General features: G+C 36.9%; 1 protein-coding gene across 3 annotated transcripts in view; it reads right to left on the bottom strand.

Annotated features, from left to right (window-relative positions):
* Nucleotides 1-425: 425 nt before the first annotated feature.
* The window catches only part of LOC135200292 (uncharacterized), a 79,574-nt gene continuing 53,623 nt past the window's right edge, over nucleotides 426-26,376 (bottom strand). For 2 of the 3 annotated variants that reach the window (XM_064228792.1, XM_064228790.1), the window contains exons 2-13: nucleotides 19,210-19,254; nucleotides 17,417-17,616; nucleotides 14,159-14,216; nucleotides 13,221-13,362; nucleotides 12,445-12,542; nucleotides 8,981-9,079; nucleotides 7,863-7,947; nucleotides 6,953-7,052; nucleotides 5,749-5,903; nucleotides 5,236-5,393; nucleotides 4,085-4,208; nucleotides 426-2,364 (exon numbers count right to left, since the gene is read on the bottom strand). In XM_064228792.1, the coding sequence (XP_064084862.1) occupies nucleotides 691-2,364; nucleotides 4,085-4,208; nucleotides 5,236-5,393; nucleotides 5,749-5,903; nucleotides 6,953-7,052; nucleotides 7,863-7,947; nucleotides 8,981-9,079; nucleotides 12,445-12,542; nucleotides 13,221-13,362; nucleotides 14,159-14,216; nucleotides 17,417-17,616; nucleotides 19,210-19,254 (2,938 nt within the window). In that variant the 3' untranslated portion in view covers nucleotides 426-690. Of the gene's footprint in view, nucleotides 2,365-4,084; nucleotides 4,209-5,235; nucleotides 5,394-5,748; nucleotides 5,904-6,952; nucleotides 7,053-7,862; nucleotides 7,948-8,980; nucleotides 9,080-12,444; nucleotides 12,543-13,220; nucleotides 13,363-14,158; nucleotides 14,217-17,416; nucleotides 17,617-18,549; nucleotides 18,687-19,209; nucleotides 19,255-26,376 lie in introns of those variants that run through there. The other variant, XM_064228793.1, reaches the window with a different exon arrangement.

Raw genomic sequence — 26,376 nt, 5'->3', positions numbered from 1 at the left:
CGTTTACCAACATTTACCTTTGACTTGTAATTTCTTTGTTTATCTTGTGAAAAAATTACCAGTATTCTTTGCATTTTTTTATTCTTACCAAGTTTGTATTCCAAGAATCAATAACCTTTCCTCTTTCTTACATAATGATGCCCTTCATTGTTTGACTTCACGATAGGAACTCTGTAAAGTCAGTGAAGCTCTACCAATAAAATTTTTTTTCTGAAATACCAAAATGTATTTACTGGGAACTGTTATCTAGGCCGTCCACAGTCGAGGGCTCTATGTGTTCTTATAACGTTCTGATATTTGCATTCAGCAACTACTAGAGGCTGTGTACATTCACTTATCAAAATAATAAAACTAGTTACTTTCAGTTGTGTCGAAATCAGAACTGCAAATCCTGCTATAATTTATCCGGGATAATTAAAAGTTTTTTATCACAAAACTTTTATTGTAACAAACAAGATCAAACAATATTATGGAATGTTAAAGCTAAAACAGCTATGTTGAACACAGTTCTGCTGAAGTGCAAAGTTTGGTAATTACACATTTATGAAACTCAGTTACGAGAGTTACAGTAAAAAGACTATAATCATTACAAAAATAATGCTGGTAATGAAAATGAGTTTCGATACACTTTGTGTGTACAAATAAAAAGAAACCACTGGATTACCGAACGTACTCATTATTTATGTTAAACTAATGCAATTGTCCCCTTACCCTTCTCCTGAGCTGACCTCTTCTTGCGCATCTACCTCTCACACATGCTACACTTACAGGATCGAAAATTTGACCTCGTTTGCATCTCCAAGAATACATTTCCCACTGGCCTGCCTCTAACACACACTCGTGGAATACATAGCATCGTTCTGGGTCTGGCACCAGACCTCGCTCGAAGCAGACTGGATGAGGAGGTGGCAAAGCAGGACTTCCCTCAGAGAGAGTGTCGAGGGCTTCCTGTACCTCAGGAGTTAAGGCTTCCTCTAACCCTACTGGACGGTGAGGTTGGGCAACACTTGATACTGATCCTGGGACATCAAAAGTTTGGTGGCCTTGAATATTTTGGTCTTCAGTTTGGAAATTTGGTGATTCTGTAGGGTTAAATTCATCAGGGTGTGCAGTTTCAGTAAATTGGACAGGCGACTGACCTTGACCATTATGCTCAAAAGCTCCTTGACTTTCAAAAACTGCAGAGCTTGGAGAGTGACTTTCACTTTGAATTGGTAATCTTTCATTTACCTGGATTTGACTGTGTCCCTGGTTAGAGAACCGAGTCCCCACATTATTTGGGAACTGAGGTTGAGCTGGGTCTTGGAAATGTGTTTCCACCGGATCCTGGAAATGAGGCTGTCCGTGGTTTAGGAACTGCTGTTGATCACGATTTTCGAATTGAGGTCTACCTGGGATATTCGGTAATGGCTGTCCATCACTAAAGAACTGAGTTTGACCTGGATCTTGGAACGGGAATTCGGGACTCAAGAATGGGGGACGACCTTGGTTTGGTAAATTAGGTTGTCTCTGATCATGGAATAAAGAACCATCCTGGAAAAGGGTGGGCCTTGGTGGTTGTCTGGTATCTTGATTAATAAACGGTTGCCCGACGAACTGAGAACCTGGCTCTTGCTGCACTGTGAAGGCAGGTCTCCTTTCACCTACAACAGGAGACGTTCCAAACACTTGTCCGTGCGCCTGGAATTGGGAAGATGCTGAAGTTTGATCTTGAGACTGGAATGGAGAATGAATGTTAGAAAACTGCTCCTGTTCACTGGGTAAGTTCCCATCAATAAACTGAGGAGGTCTTCTTCGTATGCTGAAACTCGATGGTCTCTCATTCTGATTCTGAATGAAAGGTCTCTGGCCCCGAATCTGCGGAATTTCAGGAGCAATCGGTTCGCCTTGGAACTGATCATGGCTCTGAGAACTTGAAGTTCTTGAAGGTTGCCTCTCAACATTTTGACGCTCTGCGGTAGGAGTGCGGCGACTGTTACCTAACCTAATGGGGTGTGGCACTCTAGGTTCATGTCCAGAGAGGGATGGGGGACTAAAGAAATTTGGCGCTTCCCCCTCACGTTGCTTACGGGTTTCATCGGGCACAATTAACTGAGGTTTGGGTATTCTTGATGGCACTTCTTCGTGTTTGGTGGGTAGGTCTCCTTCAGTGCGTGAATGTGACTGCTGTATAGGTGTAGGAGTGGGTTGAAAGACTACCCTATCTGCGCCCTGCGGGTTTAAAACTGGCAATGGGGCCCCTGGGTGTGACTGTGATTGCAGCAGTTGCTCGGGAGCAGAAGTTGGTTTGAAAGCTTCAGCACCAGGACCTAGGACAGTTACTGCCCCTATGAAATCTTCATTGTTGTCTTCTTCGTTCATGGGCTGCATTTTCAGTAAGAACACATTATATTTTTATCATGGCATGCATCTATGCTCAGCTGTACTTCAAATATCCACTTGAGACAAAGCATTTGAATAAAATCATTTTACAAAATTCATGATATACATCAAACACTCTTAATTAAGTCTTTTCTATGCCATATAAAATAAAAATAAAACAAGTTAATAGAAATACCATCAGCTCATGCATTCTCATTCTTACAAAGATTAATAATTTATTCATTACAAGCGCAAAGGCTAAAATGCAATATGCGGATTCTTCAATTTCATGCAATTACAGCATGACTAATTAGCTTCAAGATATATGTCCCCCAAGATCTCTAACTAATAGAAATTTGGGGTTATTAAATTATATTCTGACCAAGTAAATCTCTATCCTTCTACCTCCCCAACATCTAACCTAATCTAACCTACGAGTAGACGGAAGTAAATGAAGTCACCTCCATAAATGAACATGCGTGCCATGCAAACTTTCCTCTTTTGTTATCTGCAAATATGTATTAGTAACAACAATGCTTGTTACAGCACTCAAACACCATTAAACACAAGCTGATAACCTTATCAAAGAAACATTACACTAGACCGAAGAAAGGAAATAGATTTAATTAGAGGTCAAAGGTCAGGCAAACACACCCAGCAATGCCAAGGGTCAGATCTTTGCTCATTTGCAAAGATGTAACAGAACTTGAGACTTAAAACAGTATATATGAAGGTACAGGTTTTCCGATAACATGCACGCGACCGGGAAATATCTGAAGTTGTTTTTCTCTGAGCACTCTTAGCTTGGAGCTTGTAGTGCAATAATAATAATAATAATAATACGTTTCGAATATTTTGTCAAAAGAGCGGATGGGTTGTACAGTGGAATGAAGCAATATGCAAAACAACTAACTGGAGTTTATTTTGTCTGGACATTTTCTGCCTCGTGCATCAGTTAACAGTGAAAATGACTGCAATAAGCAAGGAATTATGCTTTATGACGGTGAAAATCTAAAGGTCAGTTCTCACAATATTAAATTTCATTTCCTAATGCTTCTGTGTTGAAAAGGTCCGTGCATACCAAATACACATAATTTAGGAGATACTAAGGAGATAAAAAAAAGGTTCTCGGCATCCAGAAATAGATCATGAACGCTGTAGAAGTGTGCACCGGAATATGACAAGGAAAAGAGAACTTATCAGTATGAACATGCGTCCTAAAGCTGTAAACAAAAATGATTCATACGGATAATGTGGACGCTCCTAGCCGTGACTATGAAGGAGATACACGAGTGTACATTAAACTGTTAAAAAAAAAAAAATTAATAAATTTAATAGCTTACGCTAAGAAATTCACAATCTCGTGGAAAAAAGTTTGTGCAATAAAAATCCGCAATGATATAAGTAAACGATATTACTCTTTAAAATACATAAACAAAGACTATCAGGTACTCGAAAGTCTTTGCTTTTGTATTATAAAGTGTATTATAGCTTAATTTTGAAGTGTGTTATAGTTTACTATAGAATTGTGGATATTTATTAATATCTCATGTTAAAACATCATTAGTACCCGCTGCCACCTACCATAGCTACTTTTTTTAAGACCACCACCAACACCTCTGACCAGGGGCAGGGCGCCTCACCAGCGCCCCGCCCACCATGCTGCCCCCAACACCGTTGTCGAAAGGATGCCCACCAGGAAGAACCTGCTCATGGAACCCACCGTGAAAGAGCTGGAACCCGAACCCGAACCCGTATTGATGGTTCCCTTCCAGAGGTCCGAGTATTCGCTGTTGTTGGCCAGCTGGTACTCGAAGTCAATTGGACGGAAGAGCTCGAGGCGATGGCTGCGTGATAACAATGATAAAAATAGTCTTTGTTTCACCCCAGAATGCAAATACGTTGGACACAAGGAAACAGTGAGAAGATGGCGAAATAAGATAATAATATGAGGAAAATTACAATAATAATAATAATAATAATAATAATATATTATTATTATTATTATTATTATTATTATTAATTATTATTATTCATTATTATTATTATTATTATTATTATTATCATTAGAAGAAGAAGAAGAAGAAGAAGAAGAAGCAGAAGGAGGTCTTTCTTTCAGCTCACGGCCTAATACAAGGAAATTATGACAAGATAGTTTGTGGGTAACCTACGGTGAAAACTATGTAAAATAGAAAGAGGGGGAACTGAACATACAAAATATTTAAAAAATGGGACTGAAAATTACTAATTGCAAGCAAATAACAATAGCAAAACTGAATCTGTGTGAAAAAAAGTAAATTAGTAAGGACAAGAAACTCCCACTTCAGATTATAAAAACTATTTGGTAGACAGGCTACGGCACAGCCCAGTGCTTGAAAACATTAGTTGTACGGTCACCAACTAGTGTATGGCCACTGAATATTATAACAGGCATGATTACAAGAGACAAATAGCAGCAGCGATTTTCCAATCAATTATGCAGAGTATAACTAAAAGTGTGAGACGATGAGCGCCCCAACAACACACGGCATGCTATCAACAAATGCAGTCTAGTAATACGAGAGAAAATGTATGTCTATATATTCATGAAAGGTTTGTGTACCCACCTTTAACGGTTACCATTAGGCTATCTTGTCTTCACAACGTACATATACTTAAAAAGATAGCAATGTACAAACTAGAAACGACTTACTACCAACGAAAAAATGTGTTAAAAAAAATTCGTAATCTGGAATCTCTGGAACTGTAACAGTTACCATTAGGCTATCTTGTCTTCATAACGTACATATACTTTAAAAAAAAAATAGCAATGTACAGACCAGAAACGACTGACTACCAACGAAAAAAATATGCGAAAAAAATTCGTAAACTTACAAATCTGGAGCTGGGTAATCGGGATCGTCAAAAGGTGCAGGGTACAGGGACTGGTATTCCCGCTGATCGTCGACGCCATGGATGGCATAGGCGTTCACTCTGCTCACTTTGGGAGGGAAATAGTCGGGAGGAATCATGGCAGAACCTTTCCACGTCCCCTGGAAGAAAGTTGATTATGAATGACATTTTGTCATGATTAGGGAGGAGACGTTCTCTGAGGGCACTAGCGCTGAATGTAACAGCTGATGAAAATAAGCTTAACAGATGCGTAAAAAACCTACAAATTATATGCCGTAGATACAGGTGTTTCATAAAGATTATAAGTTGTCATTATTGTATTTCTGCAATTTCATACAAGACTAACAGCTCAAGACGATTGTAAATAACATGAAAATAGACTAGAAGTAAACAAAAAAGAAATTTTACACAAACGTCAAGTCACTCAAAGATGAAAACAAAGCACAATTCCAATATTTTCAACATAATCTACGAGAGTCACGCCGACAAACTTACGGTTGCTTCGTCCCTCACAGCAAAGTAGTCAAGGGCTAACGAGTGTTTGATGGCATTGCGTGCCCCTTTGAGCATGAGCAAGAGGTGTTCACCCCAAGGACCAAGTTCAACCTCGAGGTATTCGTCTTTATCGTTAAGGAAGAACATTTCCACAACTGCAATATAAACAACAAAATGCATTTAACTAAATATTCATCAGTACAGACATCCATACATATATAATACGAGATTATTACTGAAACTTCGGAGGATTATAACTCCTACAAAAGATCAAGTTGGATGATTAAAATTCCTACATAGGATCAAAAGGGAAGATTATATAGCTCCTACAAAAGATCAAGTTGGATGATTATAATTCCTACATAAGATCAAATGGGAAGATCATAATTCCTACAAAAGATCAAATGGGAAGACTATACCTCCTACAAAAGATCAAGCAGGAGAATTATAACTCCTATAAGCGATCAAGTTGGAGGATTATAATTCCCACAAAAGGCAAGTGGCTGAAGAAGAGAAAGAAGCTGCATATATGGGAGAATGTCACAAAAGAAAGGGTCAAAGTAATACCTGTAAAAAAGGTGGATATTGAAGGGCGAACCTCTGACCAAAAGTGAACTGGTTCAGAGATGGTTCAGAGATGAAACAACCAAGGAACAATAAAACAAAGTTTCGTCAATCAAACTTAATTTCAATAATGGGAACAACAACTAAAATTTAGTATATTCAACCATATCAACATTCGATTCTGAACATTTTCTTTGGCAATATCTACCCTGTATGTTTGCTTGATACTCTTATATATCAATTTTAAGTTTGGAATTTTACCTCAATTTGTGAACCCTGGCTTAAATTATACAAGAAAAAAGAAAGCAGGATGAGATTTAAGCAAAAAATAAGTAAAGAGACACATCTTTGAAAGAATGGAAGACTGTAAGTCAATAGGAATTAGAAAAGGAGAAAGAGAAAAACTGTGAAGTTTAAAGCATAACGAAGTGATAGACACACTTGGAAAAGTATGCAAGGATGAATAAGAAGAAACAGGAAACGGAGTTAAACGGAAATAGCCAGGTTCAACATAAGGATATATGGATATCTTTTACTCGCCTCTTAAAGGAAGGAAACTGAAATAATCGAAAACGTTTACACATTTATTCTATACAATTTATTCAATGAGGATTCCCACAGTTCGTCAACGTCCACCTACCTTCATACTCCCAAAGACCGTAGTATGGCATTCCCTCCCTGCCATTGGGAGGGCGAGGATCATTGAAGAATGGAGCTGTAACGTTCATTTCTACTCCGGCCTGAAAACGAATACCCAAGAACGTTAATTTTCTCATGGCTGAATTGGGTGCCTTTAATTAAACTGGCCCTTACGGCAACACGGGGCCTTGCCCTCGGTGGCCAATGCAATGGTAAGCTTATACAGGAAAAAACAGGCCTGGTGGGGATCTATAAACTCTGTACAATTAACTGAACTTTTTTTATGGCAAAAGTAAATTAACAACAGACCCCAGAGGATCAGGCACGATTGGCAATGGGCTGCAAAGAAGCTAGAGATATTTTCCAATCTACAGAATAAAGTATCAGTATCATATCCTCCAGAAATTGCACATTAGGAATTCAAATGTCCAAGGTTTATTTCTGGTATTAGCACATTACGTTAAAAAGAATTCTTCACTGATTCCCTACATTATGTAATAACCGTTCCAGTTACCAACTGGGGTTTCCAAGAACTACTGAGTTGATTGGTTATATACCCTTATATATGTATACCTTCGGTAAAATCTCAATACTACAGTGCTTAATCAATACACTAAGAATAAGGGTCATCTCTCTCTCTCTCTCACTCTGTGTGTGTGTGTGTGTGTGTAGGAAGAGACAAGATATCTAACAAACTGAGTAAGTAAACTGTATTACTGACTGAAGAGAAAATAAGACCCTTAATAAGCTGAAAATGTTTCACCCATACAGAATCGGACGAGACGAAAAATAAATATTTAATGAGCAACTACTAAACTATCCAAACTGAGGAGGAAAATTATTTAGGAAATAGTCGAACAAGATACCTTTATCTGAAAACATTTCCGTAAAATGAAAATTTGAAAACTTACCGTAAATCCCTGCAAGGTAATTTCGACAGGTGCGTGGTCTATGGGGGCGCCATTCCAGGCAGTCTGGATTCTGTATCGGAATACTCTGGAAAAACAAATAATAATAATGAACACCAGGGGTAAAATCACCCAGTCAAGGTTATTTTTATTTCTGTTCTGTCCAGTGAGGTACTGATTTCGTTTATCGAGCTTAATTTATGCGTACAGCTTATCAAGTTCAAAAACCTACTGATGTCCGATCATTTAAGTAGTAGAAATGGAATGGAAAATAAAGTTTAGGCCAAGGGCCAAGCACTGGGACCTATGAGGTTATTCAGCGCTGGAAAGAGAACTGAGAGTAAGAAGGTTTGAAAGGTGTAACAGGAGGAAAACCTCGCAGTTGCTCTATGAAAAAAACTGTTAGGACAGGATGGATAGCAAGTTCGAAGGAAGATCATGTGAATGGAGGTACAGTAAAAGGAATGAAAGGGGTTGCAGCTAGGGGTCGAAGGGGCGCTGCAGGGAACCTTTAGTAATGCCTACAGTGGACCCCGTGAGATGCATTGAGTACGTTTTAATCTAAGATTTAACAGTAGGAGTCTGGTGCCATTTGCTTTATTCAGTCGATAGGCACCGCAGTCCATAAAACTGCCTGTTTCAGATTTATCTCTAAGTCTATCTTTGCGGATCACTACGTCATCGTAAAAAAGATTGTATCTTTCAGAAATTAAACTTCTAATTGCAATAACTTACATAGAAGAAAATAAAAAAAATTATTTTTAACAATTACAATTTCTATTTGACTCCGTCGTAAGATCGACATAGTACAGCATACTGGTAAAGCTTGCCGTAACTTTTAGCAACGCTTATTTGCCGATGTACAAATCGTCATCGATGGCCATACTCGTTGCAGTGCCCATTCTTGTGCATCAATCAAACTATTAATCTTTTTATACAAGGATGAGATGCTAATTCTTCATCCCCTTTGGACCAGAATTCAAGGACTTAAGAGTGAATGTCCAACACCCCCCTTCCCTCACTTTCCCTATCATCGAAAAAAACTCAAGTTCAGGAAATTCTAACTTGGAAAATAAAACACACCCCACACGAGAAAAAAATAGTTGCGCAATAAAACTCACCCTTCGATTGAATCAGACCACAGTTCTGACATCTCTGCGCTCGCCTGATCAGGCAGCACTTCAGAAAGGTCGATTTCGTTGAAGTACTCGAGGGCGTGGCTGGAAAGAATCAGGAAATTCTAAGATTAAAAAAAGAAATGGTAACTTCTGAGGATATTTTCGTTTTTCCTTTCTTCTTTGTAACTCTAATATGACAAATAGTATTAGATTACTCTCTCTCTCTCTCTCTCTCTCTCTCTCTCTCTCTCTCTCTCGTCCCTCTCCTCTTCTCTCCTCTCTCTCTCTCTCTCTCTCTCTCTCTCTTCCTTTGTATCATTATCATACATATATTGTTAAGCATTATATTATTAAGCATATAATCCATCTAATTTATATATCATGGATAATAATTATCAGAACAGATGCCACATGTATTAACTGTATAATATATATCAATGAAGATAGTTAGATACCCGTGGTAAAACAATGTTTACAGAGAAGCTACGAATAAAAATAGTATGGGTGCACATAAACCAAGATAACACAAATACAATGACACATTAAGATCGTATGAATAAAAATAATAAATCCTGGTTACTTAAAATACTAGTTAGACAACAAGACATTGTACGTAGTAGTTATAACCAAGAGAATTTGAATACATGTTATAAATCCAGGTAGTGCATCTATTAGTTATAAATCACGAGAGATTAAATACAATTTATACATCTAGACACTGCAATTACTAGTTCATCCAGATAGTACTACTTATAGATCACGAAAGATTAAATACAAGTTATAAATCCAGATAGTGCACTTACTAGTTCATCCAGATAGTGAACTTACTTGTTAATTCAGATAGTGCATTTACTAGTCTTAAATCCAGAGAGATTAAGTACAAGTTATAAATCCAGATAGTGCACTTACTAGTTCCTCCAGATAGTGCACTTACTAGTTAATCTCGATAGTGAACTTACTAGCTCATCCAGACAGTGCTCTTACTACACGCTGTTTTTTTCCATCTGTCCACCCGCTTGTGATGTTTGCGTATGGTAACACTGCGTCCTGGGCTTTAAATAGTTACGCTATGTGTAAGTTTTAGGTAAATAAAAGGATATCTGGGTGTACATTTGCAACTGAAAAGTGTTTTAATAATTTACTGTATGCGAATTACACCATTAATATTCGAAATAGGATATTGTTATTATTGTTGAATTTAAGCTGCCTTTTTGGGGTGGCGAATGGAACAGCCAGACGCAGTGGCGGGAAAATTACTTCTCTCGCTGTTCGCTACTGCAAGATGTCAAATTTATTGGGCCACACCTACTCTGCTACTAAGCTACATGTTCCTTCATTACACGTAAGTATATCAGTATATACTTTTAATTTTTATAAAGTACATGTTAGCTAGATACAATATGACGTAACTTGGTTTAGCATCTGTTTAATGGAATTTGCGTCTGGCTGTTCCATTCGCCACCCCGAAAAGGCAGCTTACATGCAACAATAATAACAATATCCTATTTCGAATATTAACGGTGTAAATCGCATACAGTAAATTATTAAAACACTTTTCAGTTGCAAACGTATACCCAGATATCCTTTTATTTACCTAAAACTTACACATAGCGTAACTATTTAAAGCCCGGGACACAGTGTTACCATGCACGAGGACCACAGGCAATTGGACAGATGGAAAAAAACCGAGTATAGTTAATCCAGATAGTGCACTTACTAGTTAATGCAGATAGTGACTTCAGTCATCGTAGTGCAACTTACTAGTTCATCCAGACAGTGACTTACTATTTCATCCAGATAGTGACTTACTTTATTTCATCCAGACAGTGAACTTATAGTCCATCAGATAGTGACCTGCTAGTTCAAATCAGATTAGCACTACTAGTTCATCCGACGTGAACTTACTAGTTCATCCAGATGTGACTTATTAGTTCATCCAGAAGCTACTGCTAGTTCATCAGATAGACTTACTAGTTCATTCAGACCAGTGACTTACTAGTTCATCCAGATAGTGAACTTACTATTTCATCCAGATAGTGCACTTACTAGTTCATCCAGATAGTGAACTTACTAGTTCATCCAGATAGTGCACTTACTAGTTAATCCAGACAGTGACTTATTAGTTCATCCAGATAGTGCACTTATTAGTTCATCCAGATAGTGCACTTACTAGATCATCCAGATAGTGCACTTACTAGATCATCCAGATAGTGCATTTACTAGTTCATCCAGATAGTGCACTTACTAGTTCATCCAGACAGTGACTTATTAGTTCATCCAGATAGTGCACTTAATAGTTAATGCAGACAGTGACTTACTAGTTCATCCAGATAGTGGACTTACTAGTTCATCCAGATAGTGAACTTACTAGTTCATCCAGACAGTGAACTTACTAGTTCATCCAGATAGTGCACTTACTAGTTCATCCAGATAGTGCACTTACTAATTAATGCAGATAGTGCACTTACTAGTTCATCCAGACAGTGACTTATTAGTTCATCCAGATAGTGCACTTACTAGTTAATGCAGACAGTGACTTACTAGTTCATCCAGATAGTGAACTTACTAGTTCATCCAGACAGTGAACTTACTAGTTCATCCAGACAGTGAACTTACTAGTTCATCCAGACAGTGCACTTACTAGTTCATCCAGACAGTGAACTTACTAGTTCATCCAGACAGTGCACTTACTAGTTCATCCAGACAGTGAACTTACTAGTTCATCCAGATAGTGAACTTACTAGTTCATCCAGACAGTGAACTTACTAGTTCATCCAGATAGTGAACTTACTAGTTTATTCATCAAACAGTGAACTTACTAGTTCATCCAGACAGTGAACTTACTAGTTCATCCAGATAGTGAACTTACTAGTTCATCCAGACAGTGAACTTACTAGTTCATCCAGACAGTGAACTTACTAGTTCATCCAGACAGTGAACTTACTAGTTCATCCAGACAGTGAACTTACTAGTTCATCTAGACAGTGCACTTACTAGTTCATCCAGATAGTGAACTTACTAGTTCATCCAGATAGTGCACTTACTAGTTCATCCAGATAGTGCACTTACTAGTTCATCCAGATAGTGGACTTACTAGTTCATCCAGATAGTGCACTTACTAGTTTAATGCAGACAGTGAACTTACTAGTTAATTCAGATAGTGCACTTACCATTCCATCTAGATAGTGGACTTACTAGTTAATCCAGATAATGCAATTACTAGTTAATGCAGATAATGCAATAAGTAGTTAATTCAGATAGTCCACTTACTAGTTCCAAAATCAACAGAGACTAAATACATGTTATAAATCCAAATAGTGCATTTACTAGTTTTAAATCACGAGAGATTAAATACTCGTTATAAATCCATTTAGTGCACTTACTAGTGATGAATCGAGAGAATTAAAAGAGAAAATTAAAAGTAAAGATTAGTATCAGTCAAACATGAATCAAGACAAGGAACATACAAGTCAGGAGCAGTAGCATTTCCAGGAGCAGGGTAGAGGCTTTCATAAACCCTGTTTTCGTCTGAGCCGTGTATACCATAAGCGTTAAACTTGGTTACCTGTGGAAACATAAAAAAAAAAAGTTACACCATTTTTATTAACGTTACTTTTGTAACAGGTCTTATAAAAACCTATAACTGATATCAGATAATAAGGAATAAAAGCTTTATTCATGCCTCAAAAAAAAATATATTATATTTGCCACTTCTGACCTCTGCAGTCGTCAAAGTTTATGAATTGCTGGATCTTTACGTTTGAAGTCGGAAAGCATAAGATTGGTAAATTTTATAGAATGGAATGAAATCATTCAGGCTCATTGGGACGTTAGAATATATAAAATTTTGACAGTGCAAAATTACACAATGGTATATATTAAAAATTTATATACATAACAATGAACTCAACATAGTTTTCAATGATCAATATATAATGAAAAAGGCACTGAGGCTTCATTTAATACTCATACTTAATATAAGGGTGATTTTACAGATTGTCATCAGATTCACACTAATCAAATTAGATCTTTTACAATAAGAATAAAATTAATTTCAGAATAATATACTTGTAAAACAGTCCAAATCTTAGGGATCACTTTTCAGAAAATAATACGTAGTACAAATTTACAAATTATATTAAAAAAAGTTCAAGTTTATACTCTCTCTTAATTTACATTACTTATCGGTAAATGCATAAATCTTCCACTAAAAACAGTTAAGGGTCCTACAACCAGTACTTACATTTTTGGGCAGGTACCCTACCGGTATTCTTGCATTACCAATCCACTTATTTCCCGTCCTCGTCGTGTTGACTTCGAGGGGCAGGGAATGACGTATAGCGGCCCTTTGTCCGTTCAGGAGGAGGACAATGTGCTGTCCCCATCTGCATAGGAGGACAACGAAATGGTATAATGAACGAATTGACTAAAAAAACGAGCCACTTTCATCTTATGAGATGAGGTCCCCGTCACCAGGGATGTTACATAAAATTACTAATATTCTTTTTTTCTTTTTTTTAAGAATCAGAAAATAAAAACATAAAATTTAAAAAAGTGTAAAATAAAAATGATAAAATTTATAAAATATAAAATTTAAAAGAATAAAAAAATTATACTTTTGATATACGTATAAAATAGGAGACATGGCTGATCGTTTTTAGAAAACGAAACGTTTCAACCAGATGCAAAACTTTCTCGTATAAGTGAGCTTTGTAAATGCAGCTCAAATTAGCGTTCAATACAAACTGAGTGAATTTAACTTCCAATCTTCTGAATTTCCTTTAAAGTATGAATTAAATACATAATTAATTCACTCATTATGTAATTTTTAACTAAATAACAAATGGAATTTTTATACATAGGAAGACCCATATTTTTGGCACGCATTAATTACGATTTCGTTCTAATATAAAAAATCTACTAAAAGAAACCAAAAGAAAACTTCAAAATCAACACATCTTTGCTTTACGTGAAAAATATCAGGTTGTCTAAAACCTACAATTTCTAATTGTGTAGTAAAGAGGATGACTGAAAATAAATAAAATAAATAATCTTCCTAGTTTCGCTTTAACGAGGCGACTGACGAAAAAAATACAAGCAGGAGCAGTGACAAAAAAAAAAAAAAAAACTTATTTAAAACGACATGAAGAAAAACAGTGGATGAAGTAGAGACCAACTTACGGACAAACTTCCACTTCCAGGTATTGGTTGTTATCGTTCAAGAAGAAAGCTTCCACCACTGTAAGGCAAGAATAAATCAATAGTTAATAAATTTCAACGTCCCAAAAAGGTAATCGCAACGAACAAAGATAACCATATCTACAAATATTCCGGACATTTTACTTAGACGAGTCATTTCGAAAAAAAATCAAAGAGAATTCTGACCACGAGTCTAACATCTTTTTAGAAAGTCATGTATGATTAATTCTCTTTCTTTCTGTATACTGTGTTGTTAAAACAATTTATTTTGCTAATCGATATACACTGTATTAGAATTACTATTCTCCTGCTAATCTATAAACACTGTATTATAGTTACTATTCTCCTGATAATCTATATACTCTGTATTACAATTACTATTCTCCTGCTATTCTACAAACTCTGTATTAGAGCTAGTATTCTCCTGATAATCTATATATACTGTTTAGAGTTACTGTTCTCCTACTAATCTATATAATCTCTATATATACTGGTTTAAGGAGTACTATTCTCCTACTAATCTATATAATCTCTATATACTGTATTAGAATTACTATTCTCCTGCTAATCTATAAACACTGTATTAAAATTACTATTCTCCTGCTAATCTATATACTCCGCATTAGTGTTGCTATTCTCCTGCTAATCTATAAACACTGTATTAGAGTTACTAGTCTCCTGCTAATCTATATACACTATTTCCTTTACTATTCTCCTACTAATCTATATAATCTGTATACACTGTATTAGAATTACTACTCTCCTGCTAAGCTATATACACTGTACATAGATTAGCAAATATGCAAAAATTGGGCTCTAATGATAGCTTTAACCTATTTCGTACATTCAATAAAAATAAATGTGATAACTATTTATGAGTTTTAATGCAACAAAAAGGTGAATACTGCAGATGATTTACTGAACTTATTGCTTTCTTTTTTCATATATGGATGTAATATTTTATGGATTGTTCTGTCATGATATCATGTTCATGAATAATAATAATAATAATAATAATAATAATAATAATAATAATAATAATAATAATAATAATAATATTTGTTGCAAATACCTGGGAATACTGGAAGGAGGGGATATAAAACACCAAGAGATGAATGACACGATCAGGAAAGAATAAATGCAGAGACTCAAGGCGATACTCAAGTCAACACTCAACGCCAGAAATATGATAAAAGCCATAAACACATGGGCAGTGCCAGTAATCAGATACAGAGCAGGAATTGTGGAAAGGACGAAGACAGAACACCGCAGCATAGGCCAGAAAACTAGGAAACATATGACAATACACAAAGCACTACACCCAAGAGCAAATACGGACAGACTATACAAAACACGAAAGGAAAGACGGAGAGGACTACTAAGCATAGAGGACTTCATCAATATCTGAAAACCAGTGAAGACGAGTGGCTCAAGAGTGCGTGGGAAGAAGGACTGAAAAAAGTAGACGAAGACCCAGAAATATACAGAGACAGGAGAATGACAAACAGAACATAGGAATGGCACAACAAACCAATGCACGGACAATACATGTGAGACTAAAGAACTAGCCAGCGATGACACATGGCAATGGCTACAAAGGTAAGAGCTCAGAAGGAAACTGAAGGAATGATAACAGCGGCACAAGATCAGGCCCTAAGAACCAGATATGTTGAAAGAACGATAGATGGAAATAACATCTCTCCCATATGTAAGAAGTGCAATACGAAAAATGAAACCATAAACCACATAGCAAGCGAATGTCGGCACTTGCACAGAACCAGTACAAATAGAGGCATGAGTCAGTGGCAAAAGCCCTCCATTGGAGCCTGTGCAAGAAACACCAGCTACCTTGCAGTAGTAAGTGGTACGAGCACCAACCTGAAGGAGTGATAGAAAACAATCAGGCAAAGATCCTCTGGGACTATGGTATCAGAACAGATAGGGTGATACGTGCAAACAGACCAGACGTGACGTTGATTGACAAAATCAAGAAGAAGGTATCACTCACTGATGTCGCAATACCATGGGACACCAGAGTTGAAGAGAAAGAAGGGAAAAAAATGGATAAGTATCAAGACCTGAAAATAGAAATAAGCAGGATATGGGATATGCCAGACGGAAAATTGTTTTACCCATAATCATAGGAACACTAGCACGATCTCAAGAGCCTGAAAAGGAATCTGGAAAAACTAGAGGCTGAAGTAGCTCCAGGACTCATGCAGAAGTGTGTGATCCTAGAAACGGCGCACATAGTAAGAAAAGAATGGACTCCTAAGGAGGCAGGATGCAACCCGAAACCCCACACTATAAATACCACCAAGTCGAATTGGAGGACTGTGATAAGACCAAAAAAATAAATAAATAAATAAATAAAATAAAATAAACAAATAAAATAAAATAAATAATAATAATAATAATAATAATAATAACACACTGATTATCTATCATCATGTAAACCAATTAGCAACGTAATATACTACACAAAAGAAGGCATGATGCATATAAAATGTATGTCTGTCCTAAATGCATGAATGGCCAATATAGAACACAGGGATGTCTTTTAAAGAAGTGTTGAAGAAATTGTAAATGCCGAATCCCAGGCCTAAACTGGGTGGGGGACTACCCATCTACAAAAATAAATCGCCCACCCACTAAATTAACTTCGCCCAAAAGGTCTGTAAGTGATTAAATATAACTAAAACACTACTTCTTGAAAATGACAGAATTTGTTAACATATCTCTTGCTATAGCAAAAAAAAAATCTGTAAAATGAAATGAAAATTGTTTTATTAAATATTTTCATTATGCCTGAACAATTATTGATAAGTTAAATAAATGTACAGTATAACCGCACGATATTTTATATGCAATGACTAAGTTAAAAAAAAAAAACTAAGTCCAGTGCCCACCCACTAAAAAATTCTTAGCTTTAGCCCTGCCGAATCCCTACTGGATGATGAGTTAATGATCCATATAAAAATCTATTTCTTATCGCTGGTAAGGACAAATACATTATTACCTCAAAATAAATTATGAAATGAATGCAAAGGAAAAAGGATATGCTACAGACAGCGAAAGCGAATTATTTAAGCTTTCCCTTAATCATTAGAGATAAGATGGAAAGCAAAAAAAGCATAAAGAACCATTTGGACCTTCACTTCTGCACTGGGGGTTAAATGGAATAAATTTGCCAACTAGAAAAAAATATTTGTTACAAAAAAAAAATGCAAAGTTCTTTACCTTCATAGTTCCAAAGGCCGTAGAATGGCTGACCAGCTGGGCCAGGTGGAGCTGGAGGGTCGTTGAAGAATGGAGCCTCGATGGCAAGATCTAGGTATTCCCCATCTGGGCTCCCTGTGAGGACTAACTGGATGGGGTCGTGTTTAATATCTCCGCCATTCCAGGTAGTCGTAATGTTGAATTCCAGCTGCGACTGGGACCTGAAAAAGGGCCAGTTCTGAAATCCTAGGGAAAATTCTCTCTCTCTCTCTCTCTCTCTCTCTCTCTCTCTCCTCTCTCTCTCTCTCTCTCTCTCTCTCTCTCTCAGTGACAAGTGAATATATCACTGTAGAAGGGGAGTACCTAAATGTTTGTTTTCCTTCAACTCTCTCGATGAGATTAAAAGTATTTCAGGAAAAAACCCACTTACACACTGAATTTCGCAACTACAGAGACAACGCAAGAAAAATGTGCAACAAAAACGATACTAATAAGCAAAAAAGAGGAGACTACGATCAGTATATTTCGTTTCATTGGTAAAAAATCATAGCTTTCTACATAAAATTTCTTGAGGAACCCATATTAAAGATACGCCCGTTTTCTTTTACACTTATAAGTGCACTCGTTTTCTTTAAGTATATTGAAACATGGGCTTTAGCATTTCGTAAACTTATGATTGCATTATTATTATTTACGAACCTGCCACCATTAGACTTAACAAAGCTGATGTCCTAAATAAAGAGGAAAATCAGGGAAGTTAAATTTGACGCTATCATTTCACTGTTCACCCCATTCTACTGTTTATCCGTATTCAACAAACATACAAAAGCCAACATGGCACATTTATCCAACTTACTGTTGTTTCATATCTTTTCGGTCATGGGTTCATTTTTCATTTCTCAACACCTGAATAGCAACGCCTCTTATGATGGAAAAGTAATTCTTGCTGAGTTTGGAAATTATTTGTGAAAAAAACACTGTAAGAACGAAAGACATGGCGGACAATATCGTTCTGAAATCACATTCTATTTAATTCATTCTGAACGTTCGCTACGAATACACAGCGTCCGGTTATAACTGACACTCGACATTATTCTTTCAAAACACAAAAACTACTGTTAAATTGAGATGACAGATCACCTTGTATTACTTACATGGTGGAATGAAGCTACAATTCGCAAAAAATGGCTTCCAAAGTTAATAGCCAGTTTCACTTTCACTAGAAACGTAATTATAACTCGTGATACCTCATCGCCTACGACAGGTGTATTGAGAATAATCAGACATGCAGGATAAATGATGGAGGAATATCTTAAGTGATCGCTTATAAACTGCAGTTGAACTTCCGACTGAATAAACAAAAGCAAAAATAATCCAGAATACAACGATACATAAATCGATAGCTGTCCGTTATTAAAATATGGAGATATATTTCAGCTCCGTTCCTTGAACATTATTGATTTTAACCTTGATTGCATTCTCCATGGAAGATAAACAGAGGGCGTATTCTTTGTTATTAATACCTAAGTGTCAGTAAAGGCTTGCTTAATAATAGACGAAACTCAATGACACGGTACTTCAAAAGATTTCGGCAAGTCGTTCATAGTGAAAGCAAAGAAAGAAAAAAATAAACAAATATTAAGACAGCCCTAAGCATCGTCAAACGTCAAATACTGTGTTGCTATTATTATTGTCAATTAATGGCAGCACTGATATTGAAGAACTGATAGCTTCAAAACACCAAAAGTACAGTTTCTTCATTAACCATTTTTTTATGAATTGCTGGGAGATTTGGGTTCTCACATATGTCTTACCTTACATGGCCTGTGATAAAGGCCAGGGCCAGAAGAAGAATCCACCTGGAAAAGAAGAGAAACACGCATTAATTATCATAAATATAAAACGATAAGATTTATTTTTTATTCAACGTCTAGCGAACGCTCTCTCTCTCTCTCTCTCTCTCTCTCTCTCTCTCTCTCTCTCTCTCTCTGAAGTGCGTGTGTATGTATGTATGTATGTATATATATATATATATATATATATCTATATATATATATATATATATATATATATATTTATATATATATATATATATATATATATATATATATATATAACCATACATTCATACATACAAGTCACATAATACTGCGAATAAACAAAATTATACATCACCTAAACGCAAAAAATCATACACTTCCAAGTGTTCGCGGGCGTTCAAGTACGTACCCGCAAAGGAACAATTTTGCGCAGATATTAACCTACAAACGTTTAACAATTGCTAACCTTCATAAGCACGTAAAAAATGCCCAAATCATATATTTTTTTCTCTCAATTCCTGAATATCTAAATATTCAGGGGAGCACGCTCATGCGCAAAGAATCTTAACCCATCCAACCTTGTCCAGTGATGTCACAGGTTAAGATGGAAAATGACTATTCAGCGGATGACATATTCATGTTTCCCTCGAGCCGCAGAAAGAAGAAGAAAGGTCAACAAAAGGGAAAAACTTTCGGGTTCAAGATATGAATTCTATGAAAGGAATGGTTTTGAAAATTAACAGTAATAGGCCGTAGTGCTTCTGCTTTTTTAATATTTGTAATCAACAAGAAACTGATTTCATGGAATCTAAGTCTATAGAAGCAATTTTCTCTTGTGAAAATGTATGTATGCATGTATTTATGTATGTGTGTATGTATACTATATAGATAGATAGACATATATCTATATCTCATATGATATATATATATATATATATATATATATATATTATATGTATGTATGTATGTATGTATACTATATAGGATAGATAGACATATATATATATATATATCTATATATATATATATATATATATATATATATATATAGAGTATATGTGTGTGTTTTATATATACTATATATATATATATATATATATATATATATATATATATATATATATATATATATATATTAATATGATTTTCTGTCCCGCGTGGATAATGTCTTTATCTGAAGAAGTTCGAATAGAGTAGTCCAAATACAACGCAATACCACAAAAGACTTCCCCTGGAAACCAGAGTAGAAAACATCAACACGTGTAAATTCAGTGCTCAATGTCACCTTATCTTGATTACTGGGAAATGTTTCTATAAGGAAATGCTTTGCTTCAAACCTTGTTGGACAGGCCGCTCTAACCTTGAATATTTCATGATTTCCTTATTTGCATACAAACCGCATCACGCTATTTATTGAGACAGCACTTAACAACTATATTTTTCTATTTTTAAAAGGTCTAACCTGATCTTTTCCAATCAGTGACTCCTAAGGGTTTCAACCATAGGCCGGTGTGTATCGATCTTGGGGGGGCGGGGGGGAGGGTGTTTAGCAATATATATATATATATATATATATATATATATATATATATAGAGGAGAGAGAAGAGAGAGAGAGAGAGATAGAGAGAGTTAAATATATATAATATATATATATAAATATATTCTATATACTATATTATATTTATAAAAAGAGAGAGCGAGCGAGAGAGAGAGAGAGAGAGAGTTAAAAATCGGAAAGAGAAATAGGGTTATTTACCAAAACATACCTTAGAGCCATACCTTTGAAAAACCCCGGCGTCACTTTAAATAAAAAGAAAAAAGATGTCTATCTGTTAAAAACGCCACGAAACTGCGCATTTAGGACGCGATTCCTTTCAACAGGCATGAGAAGGCAAGCACCTGCTCTTTATCGACAGTCCTCCAAGCATAAAAAAATTTGTCTTGTTTCGTTTCGTTTTAAAAACCAGGGAAGAGTCTCACATGGAGAGGCTACTTGTACCCACCACCCACCCAACTTATGAATACCACAGGACGCACACTTCCACTCGCGCACATTTATATCTCACACATATATGTATGTATATGTACACAGACATACATACATCCATATATATATATATATACACACACACAGAAAGAGAGAGAGAGAGAGAGAGAGAGAGAGAGAGAGAGAGAGAGAGAGAGAGAGAGAGAGAGAGAGCATCGATGGAATAAAGTACAATACACGATCATTCATGAGACACACTTTCAGCCAGTGTCGTGAGTTTGCAAAAGCCAGGGTCAACTCGCATCAAGATAGGAAAATATCTAGAAAGTAAAAAAAAAAAACTGCTGCGCACAACGAGAAGCTGTTTTCAGAAAGTGTTGTCTACAAAAGCCCAAATCATGAAGAAGTATTCTTGATTATCAAATCATAAAGGCAATTAACTGTAAAACAAGTAAAGGACGTATGCTACGCAAACAAACAAACGCACATACACGAGTGTAAATAAAAATTATATATGTATATATATGCGTCAGTGAAATATGGTGTGTATAATATAATAAACAAATAAAATGCATTACGAAATATTTATGATAATATACCTGACTGCAGGGATCTCAGCAACATGATGATAAAAACTTAGTCAATGTTCTCATAGAGAGAGAGAGAGAGAGAGAGAGAGAGAGAGAGAGGAGGAGAGAAGAAGAGAGAGAGAGAGAGAGAGAGAGAGAGACTCGAAATCCATCCAACAGTGTCAGATTCACGATGATCAATGCATTTTCTTATCAGCCGTAAATCTTATTCTCCGACCGACCCCATCCGATGCAAGCCTTGGAATAAAACAATAAATCCAGCCGTCAAGGCCTATAAGACCTCTCGTTCAAACGTTATAAACGCGGGGAACAAAATGAACGTCGAAGGTACACAACACGGTTACACTGGGACTTGGGAAGAAAACAAACTAATAAAAAGTATACTTTTATCTCAGCATTGTAACCAACAGGTCTTATCTAAGGCAATAAATATGTTCCTCAAGCGTTCCTTCACAACCTCCTCTCTCTCTCGGGCGTTTTGCCCTCCAGAAGCAAGATAAGGCTTCCTCCATGCCCCAGGAGGCGATTCCATTACACACGTAGACATTCCTACGCACGGATCTTCCTGTTACTTGGTTCGAGGCCTCTTCTTGGGCGCTGATCCTGTTATCGGCTGACTTCACCAAACAGTATTAGTGTCACTAAGACATATAACATTAGATCTTATCTTTACCGCCTTCATTATAGCTGGCTTTATGTGCAGTTTATCAGTTGTAAATTATATAGTTACTTAACACTGACTGCGTTACGTTAAAGGTATACTTATGTTATTTCATACCTTTGGCGGTAACACTGCTCCTTTGATATCTAAAGAGTCTATGAAGGTAATTGTGTTCAGTGTTAAATAGCTTCTAATATCAGCTGATTTGAAAAAAAAAAAATCCTGATGTTACAACTGTTTTTGACGCCTGTCCTTCAGGAAATGTCCCCAGTCTTGCCTGGGATCTTTAAACTGGTGCCAACTGTTCCCGTGACGTCGTTTCCGAAAGTTTTCAGTAAAAGAAAACTATGGAGATGGCGATTTGTCTGTTCGTCCGCACTGTTTCTGTCCGCCCTCAGATCTTCAAAGCTACTGAGGCTAGAGGGCTGCAATTTCTGCAATTTAGTATGCTGATCATTCACCTCTAATCATGAAACATACCAAATTTCAGCCCTCTAGCCTTAGCAGTTTTTATTTCCTTTAAGATTAAAGCTAGCCATGATTGTACGTCTGACACCCAACAACACAGGCCACCACCAGGCCTTGGCTGAAAGTTTCATGGGCTGCAGCTGAGAGCTTCATAGGCCATGGCTGAGTTTCATACGGATTTATACGTTGTACCGAAAACTCAACTGTGCCGAAGAAGCTTCGGCGATGATTGTGCGTCTGGCACTGCTATAGGTACCAACAACAAAGGCCACCGCCAGGCCTAGGCTGAAAGTTTCAGGGCCGCGGCTGAGAGCTTCATGGGCCGTGGCTGAGAGTTTCACACAGCGTTATATGCTGTACCGAAAACTCCGGCGCGGTTTTTACTTGTTTCATGTTGTAACGTCCAAGGAAGTTTAATTCATCTCCACCTAATGAATCCACGCCATGTGTCTCATGATTCAGGGGCTGCCAGTGGTCTAAGCATCATTCACAATATAAATTTTGCTTAAATACTTGTATATAGATAGATATTTGTTCATTAAATGAAAATTTTGTTTCTCGAGTCATTGGTCTTTACTACTTCTCTCTTATTCATGTTTGCTCACTTTGAATAATAATGAAAACCCATTAAGAAAGATATATATACATATATATATATATATATATATATATATATATATATATATATATATACAATTTACAACTGTTTAAAATACCCAAGCTTAAAGGTGGCATAGTGTAATGTCAAAATAAAATTAGTAATAATTTTATATTTCATACTTACTTTTAAAATATCGTTTAAAATTTCTTTTCAATGAAATGGAATTTATAAACTAAAAAGGCTGCATTACTCATAATTTCAAGACAATAACAAAAGTAAGTCTATCTTAATAGGACGGATGACCGCCAAGGGCAACCAAAAGCAGTTGGCACATAAGACCCCTCTGACCATCTGTCATGGCAGACAAATGGCTGTTGATAAGCCAACCACAGGGCTGGAAACTGTCTCTCGAGAGAGTTTACATAGGTAGGATGTATGTTCCATCTCTCCTGAGGGATGCTTTTGAAAGACGTATCCCTCAGGAGAAGAGGAACATACATTCTGCCTATGTGAACTCTCTCGAGAGAGAGACCGAGAGTTTCCAGCCCTGTTATTGGCTTATCAACAGCCAATCAGGAGCGTCGTGATGGACTGGCCTAGATGTCAAATGCACGGTTGATGTGAATCTACTATAGTACTAAACACTGCGTCCCATTGAGCTCCCGCCATGTTTAGTACTAGCATCTGGGAGGTAACGCATAAATAATAAGCAAAGAAGCACCAAAATTTCCTTTCAGAAAGGCGCAACAAACATTAGAATTCGGTGTGAACGGCAACAGGTCTCTAACGCCAGCGAATGAGTCACGATCCTTTATATGGTCGGCATATCAGCTCGTAAAATTTCCTGCCGATGAGGCTTATTGTCAAAATAAAAACAGACCTGACTCGAACATGACTCGCCTTTTACTTGGCGACTTAAAAATGGCCAGAAGTGACTTCAGTTTCTCCTTGAAGGTTACAGGTTAAACCAAATACTATTTTTTCTTAATGGGGCGAGGAAATTCCTTCGTATATTCACCTTCGTCACCAAAGTTTCCAAACAACGATGTCAGACAACTCATTTACTGGCTTTTCGAGGCGTACACTAGACTCATAAGGTCCGTGGTAAGTTTGTAAACAACGAAGTTCCAGATAAAAAAAAATTTCCAAATGGTCAGCTGAAGCTATGTTGCTGAACTTTCCTAAAATGAATACATCTGAATGGATTTATAAGCCTATTAACTAATTCAAAAGCGCATTTTCTAAATGGTGAAAACATAGAAGTCGATATGGCCGGCGGCGCATGCGCACACTCCATATTTGTGTTAACCTCCTTTTATGTAAATATGCCTTCATTTACACATGAATGTCCTGCGGTAGCCTTTCCATTTTCATTCTTACGATGCAAATGTTTTGGCACACGGCTGTTTGAGTACATAAGCAAGGTATGAGATGAACAAAGACAAATATCTGAATGTCCCCAATAATTTAACAGGAAAAGAAACCTTTTTGCTTTTGTTAGCATATGCCCTTTCCCATCTTTGTACTGTACAAGGTGTGCTGAGAGAGAGAGAGAGAGAGAGAGAGCCCAATTTGATGGCAAAGTGTCATCACTTGTTGTGATTCGGAAAAGAAATGGATTTAACTGAACGGTGTAAGTCTCAATAGCAGGTATTACTGTAATAATGTACGTCAACTTAGCACTGGTGCCAACTATGTGTGTGGGACTGTGACGGTCTGACACCTCTCCAGTCACCTCCTTGCAGCGTCGGTGAGTAACATCTGGCCGTCCTGTTAAAACCGTGACTCTTTCCCTGTCCCGAGTACAAGATCTGTTTTATATAGATTCATAAAACGAATAACTGCGTTAATAAATCCTTAATTAAACTACTCTCGAATTAAGAAATGGTTAATAAGTGTTTTCACATCAGTCCCTTCCAACACGAAACGGCACAGCCAAAAGAAAGCTGATGAAGTTAAACACATTTCCAGTCTAGAGTCTGGTAGGTAGACCTGGAACTTCGTCCTACCTGTCTGATATCAGTGTGTCGAGGGTGGCGGTTTCAGGGAGTGGAGGGTAATGGGTAGGAGGGAGCGTCAGTTGGATGGTGGGGGAGGTGGTAGAAGTGATGGAGGGGGAGGGGGAGGGCGTCGAAGCTGAAACGTGCAGCTCCTACGTCCGCTAGGAAAGGGGCAGCGTTGAGATCAATGTCCTTCTTACTCTCTCATTCCTGAGACGTTGAGGGGAGGGGGTTGGGGGGGAGGTAGGGCGGAACGTTAGGGATAAGGGGAACACCGAACCTGCCACAATTTAGGGGTAGGTTGTATCTCCCTTCTCCGTAAGATTTGGTTACAAAGGATACCTGAAGGATTCCTTCTCCGCAGGAAACCAGTTTTAGGAAGGATTGTACTCGTACGAGAATCATGGACAGGAATAGAAGGATGCTTACGTATCATCACACAGGAATGAATATAAATGGTAGAGGGAAATGGGTAGGGCAAATGATGATTATGCATTTTAAGAGAAGGGTGTTAAATAGGACACACACACACACACACACACACAGATAGAGAGAGAGAGAGAGAGATTTTGTTTCTATATAATTCTAACCTGAACTGGAGTGGTGGAATGGTTTGGTGAAATACCAAAATATTTAATATATTCACATTGATTATATTTAAAAACACTTAATAAGGGTGTACACACACACACACACACACACACACACACCACACACACACACACACACACACACATATATATATATATATATATATATATATATATATATATAATATATATATATATGTATATATATGACTGTGAAATATGTTCTCTTAAAACAGAATTCCATCTAATGAAAGGAGCCCATA

Source organism: Macrobrachium nipponense, chromosome 26 (genome assembly GCF_015104395.2).
Source record: "Macrobrachium nipponense isolate FS-2020 chromosome 26, ASM1510439v2, whole genome shotgun sequence".
NCBI classification, from domain to species: domain Eukaryota; kingdom Metazoa; phylum Arthropoda; class Malacostraca; order Decapoda; family Palaemonidae; genus Macrobrachium; species Macrobrachium nipponense.
Note: the sequence above shows the minus strand (reverse complement) of the source record. Positions and strands in the feature narration are given on the sequence as shown.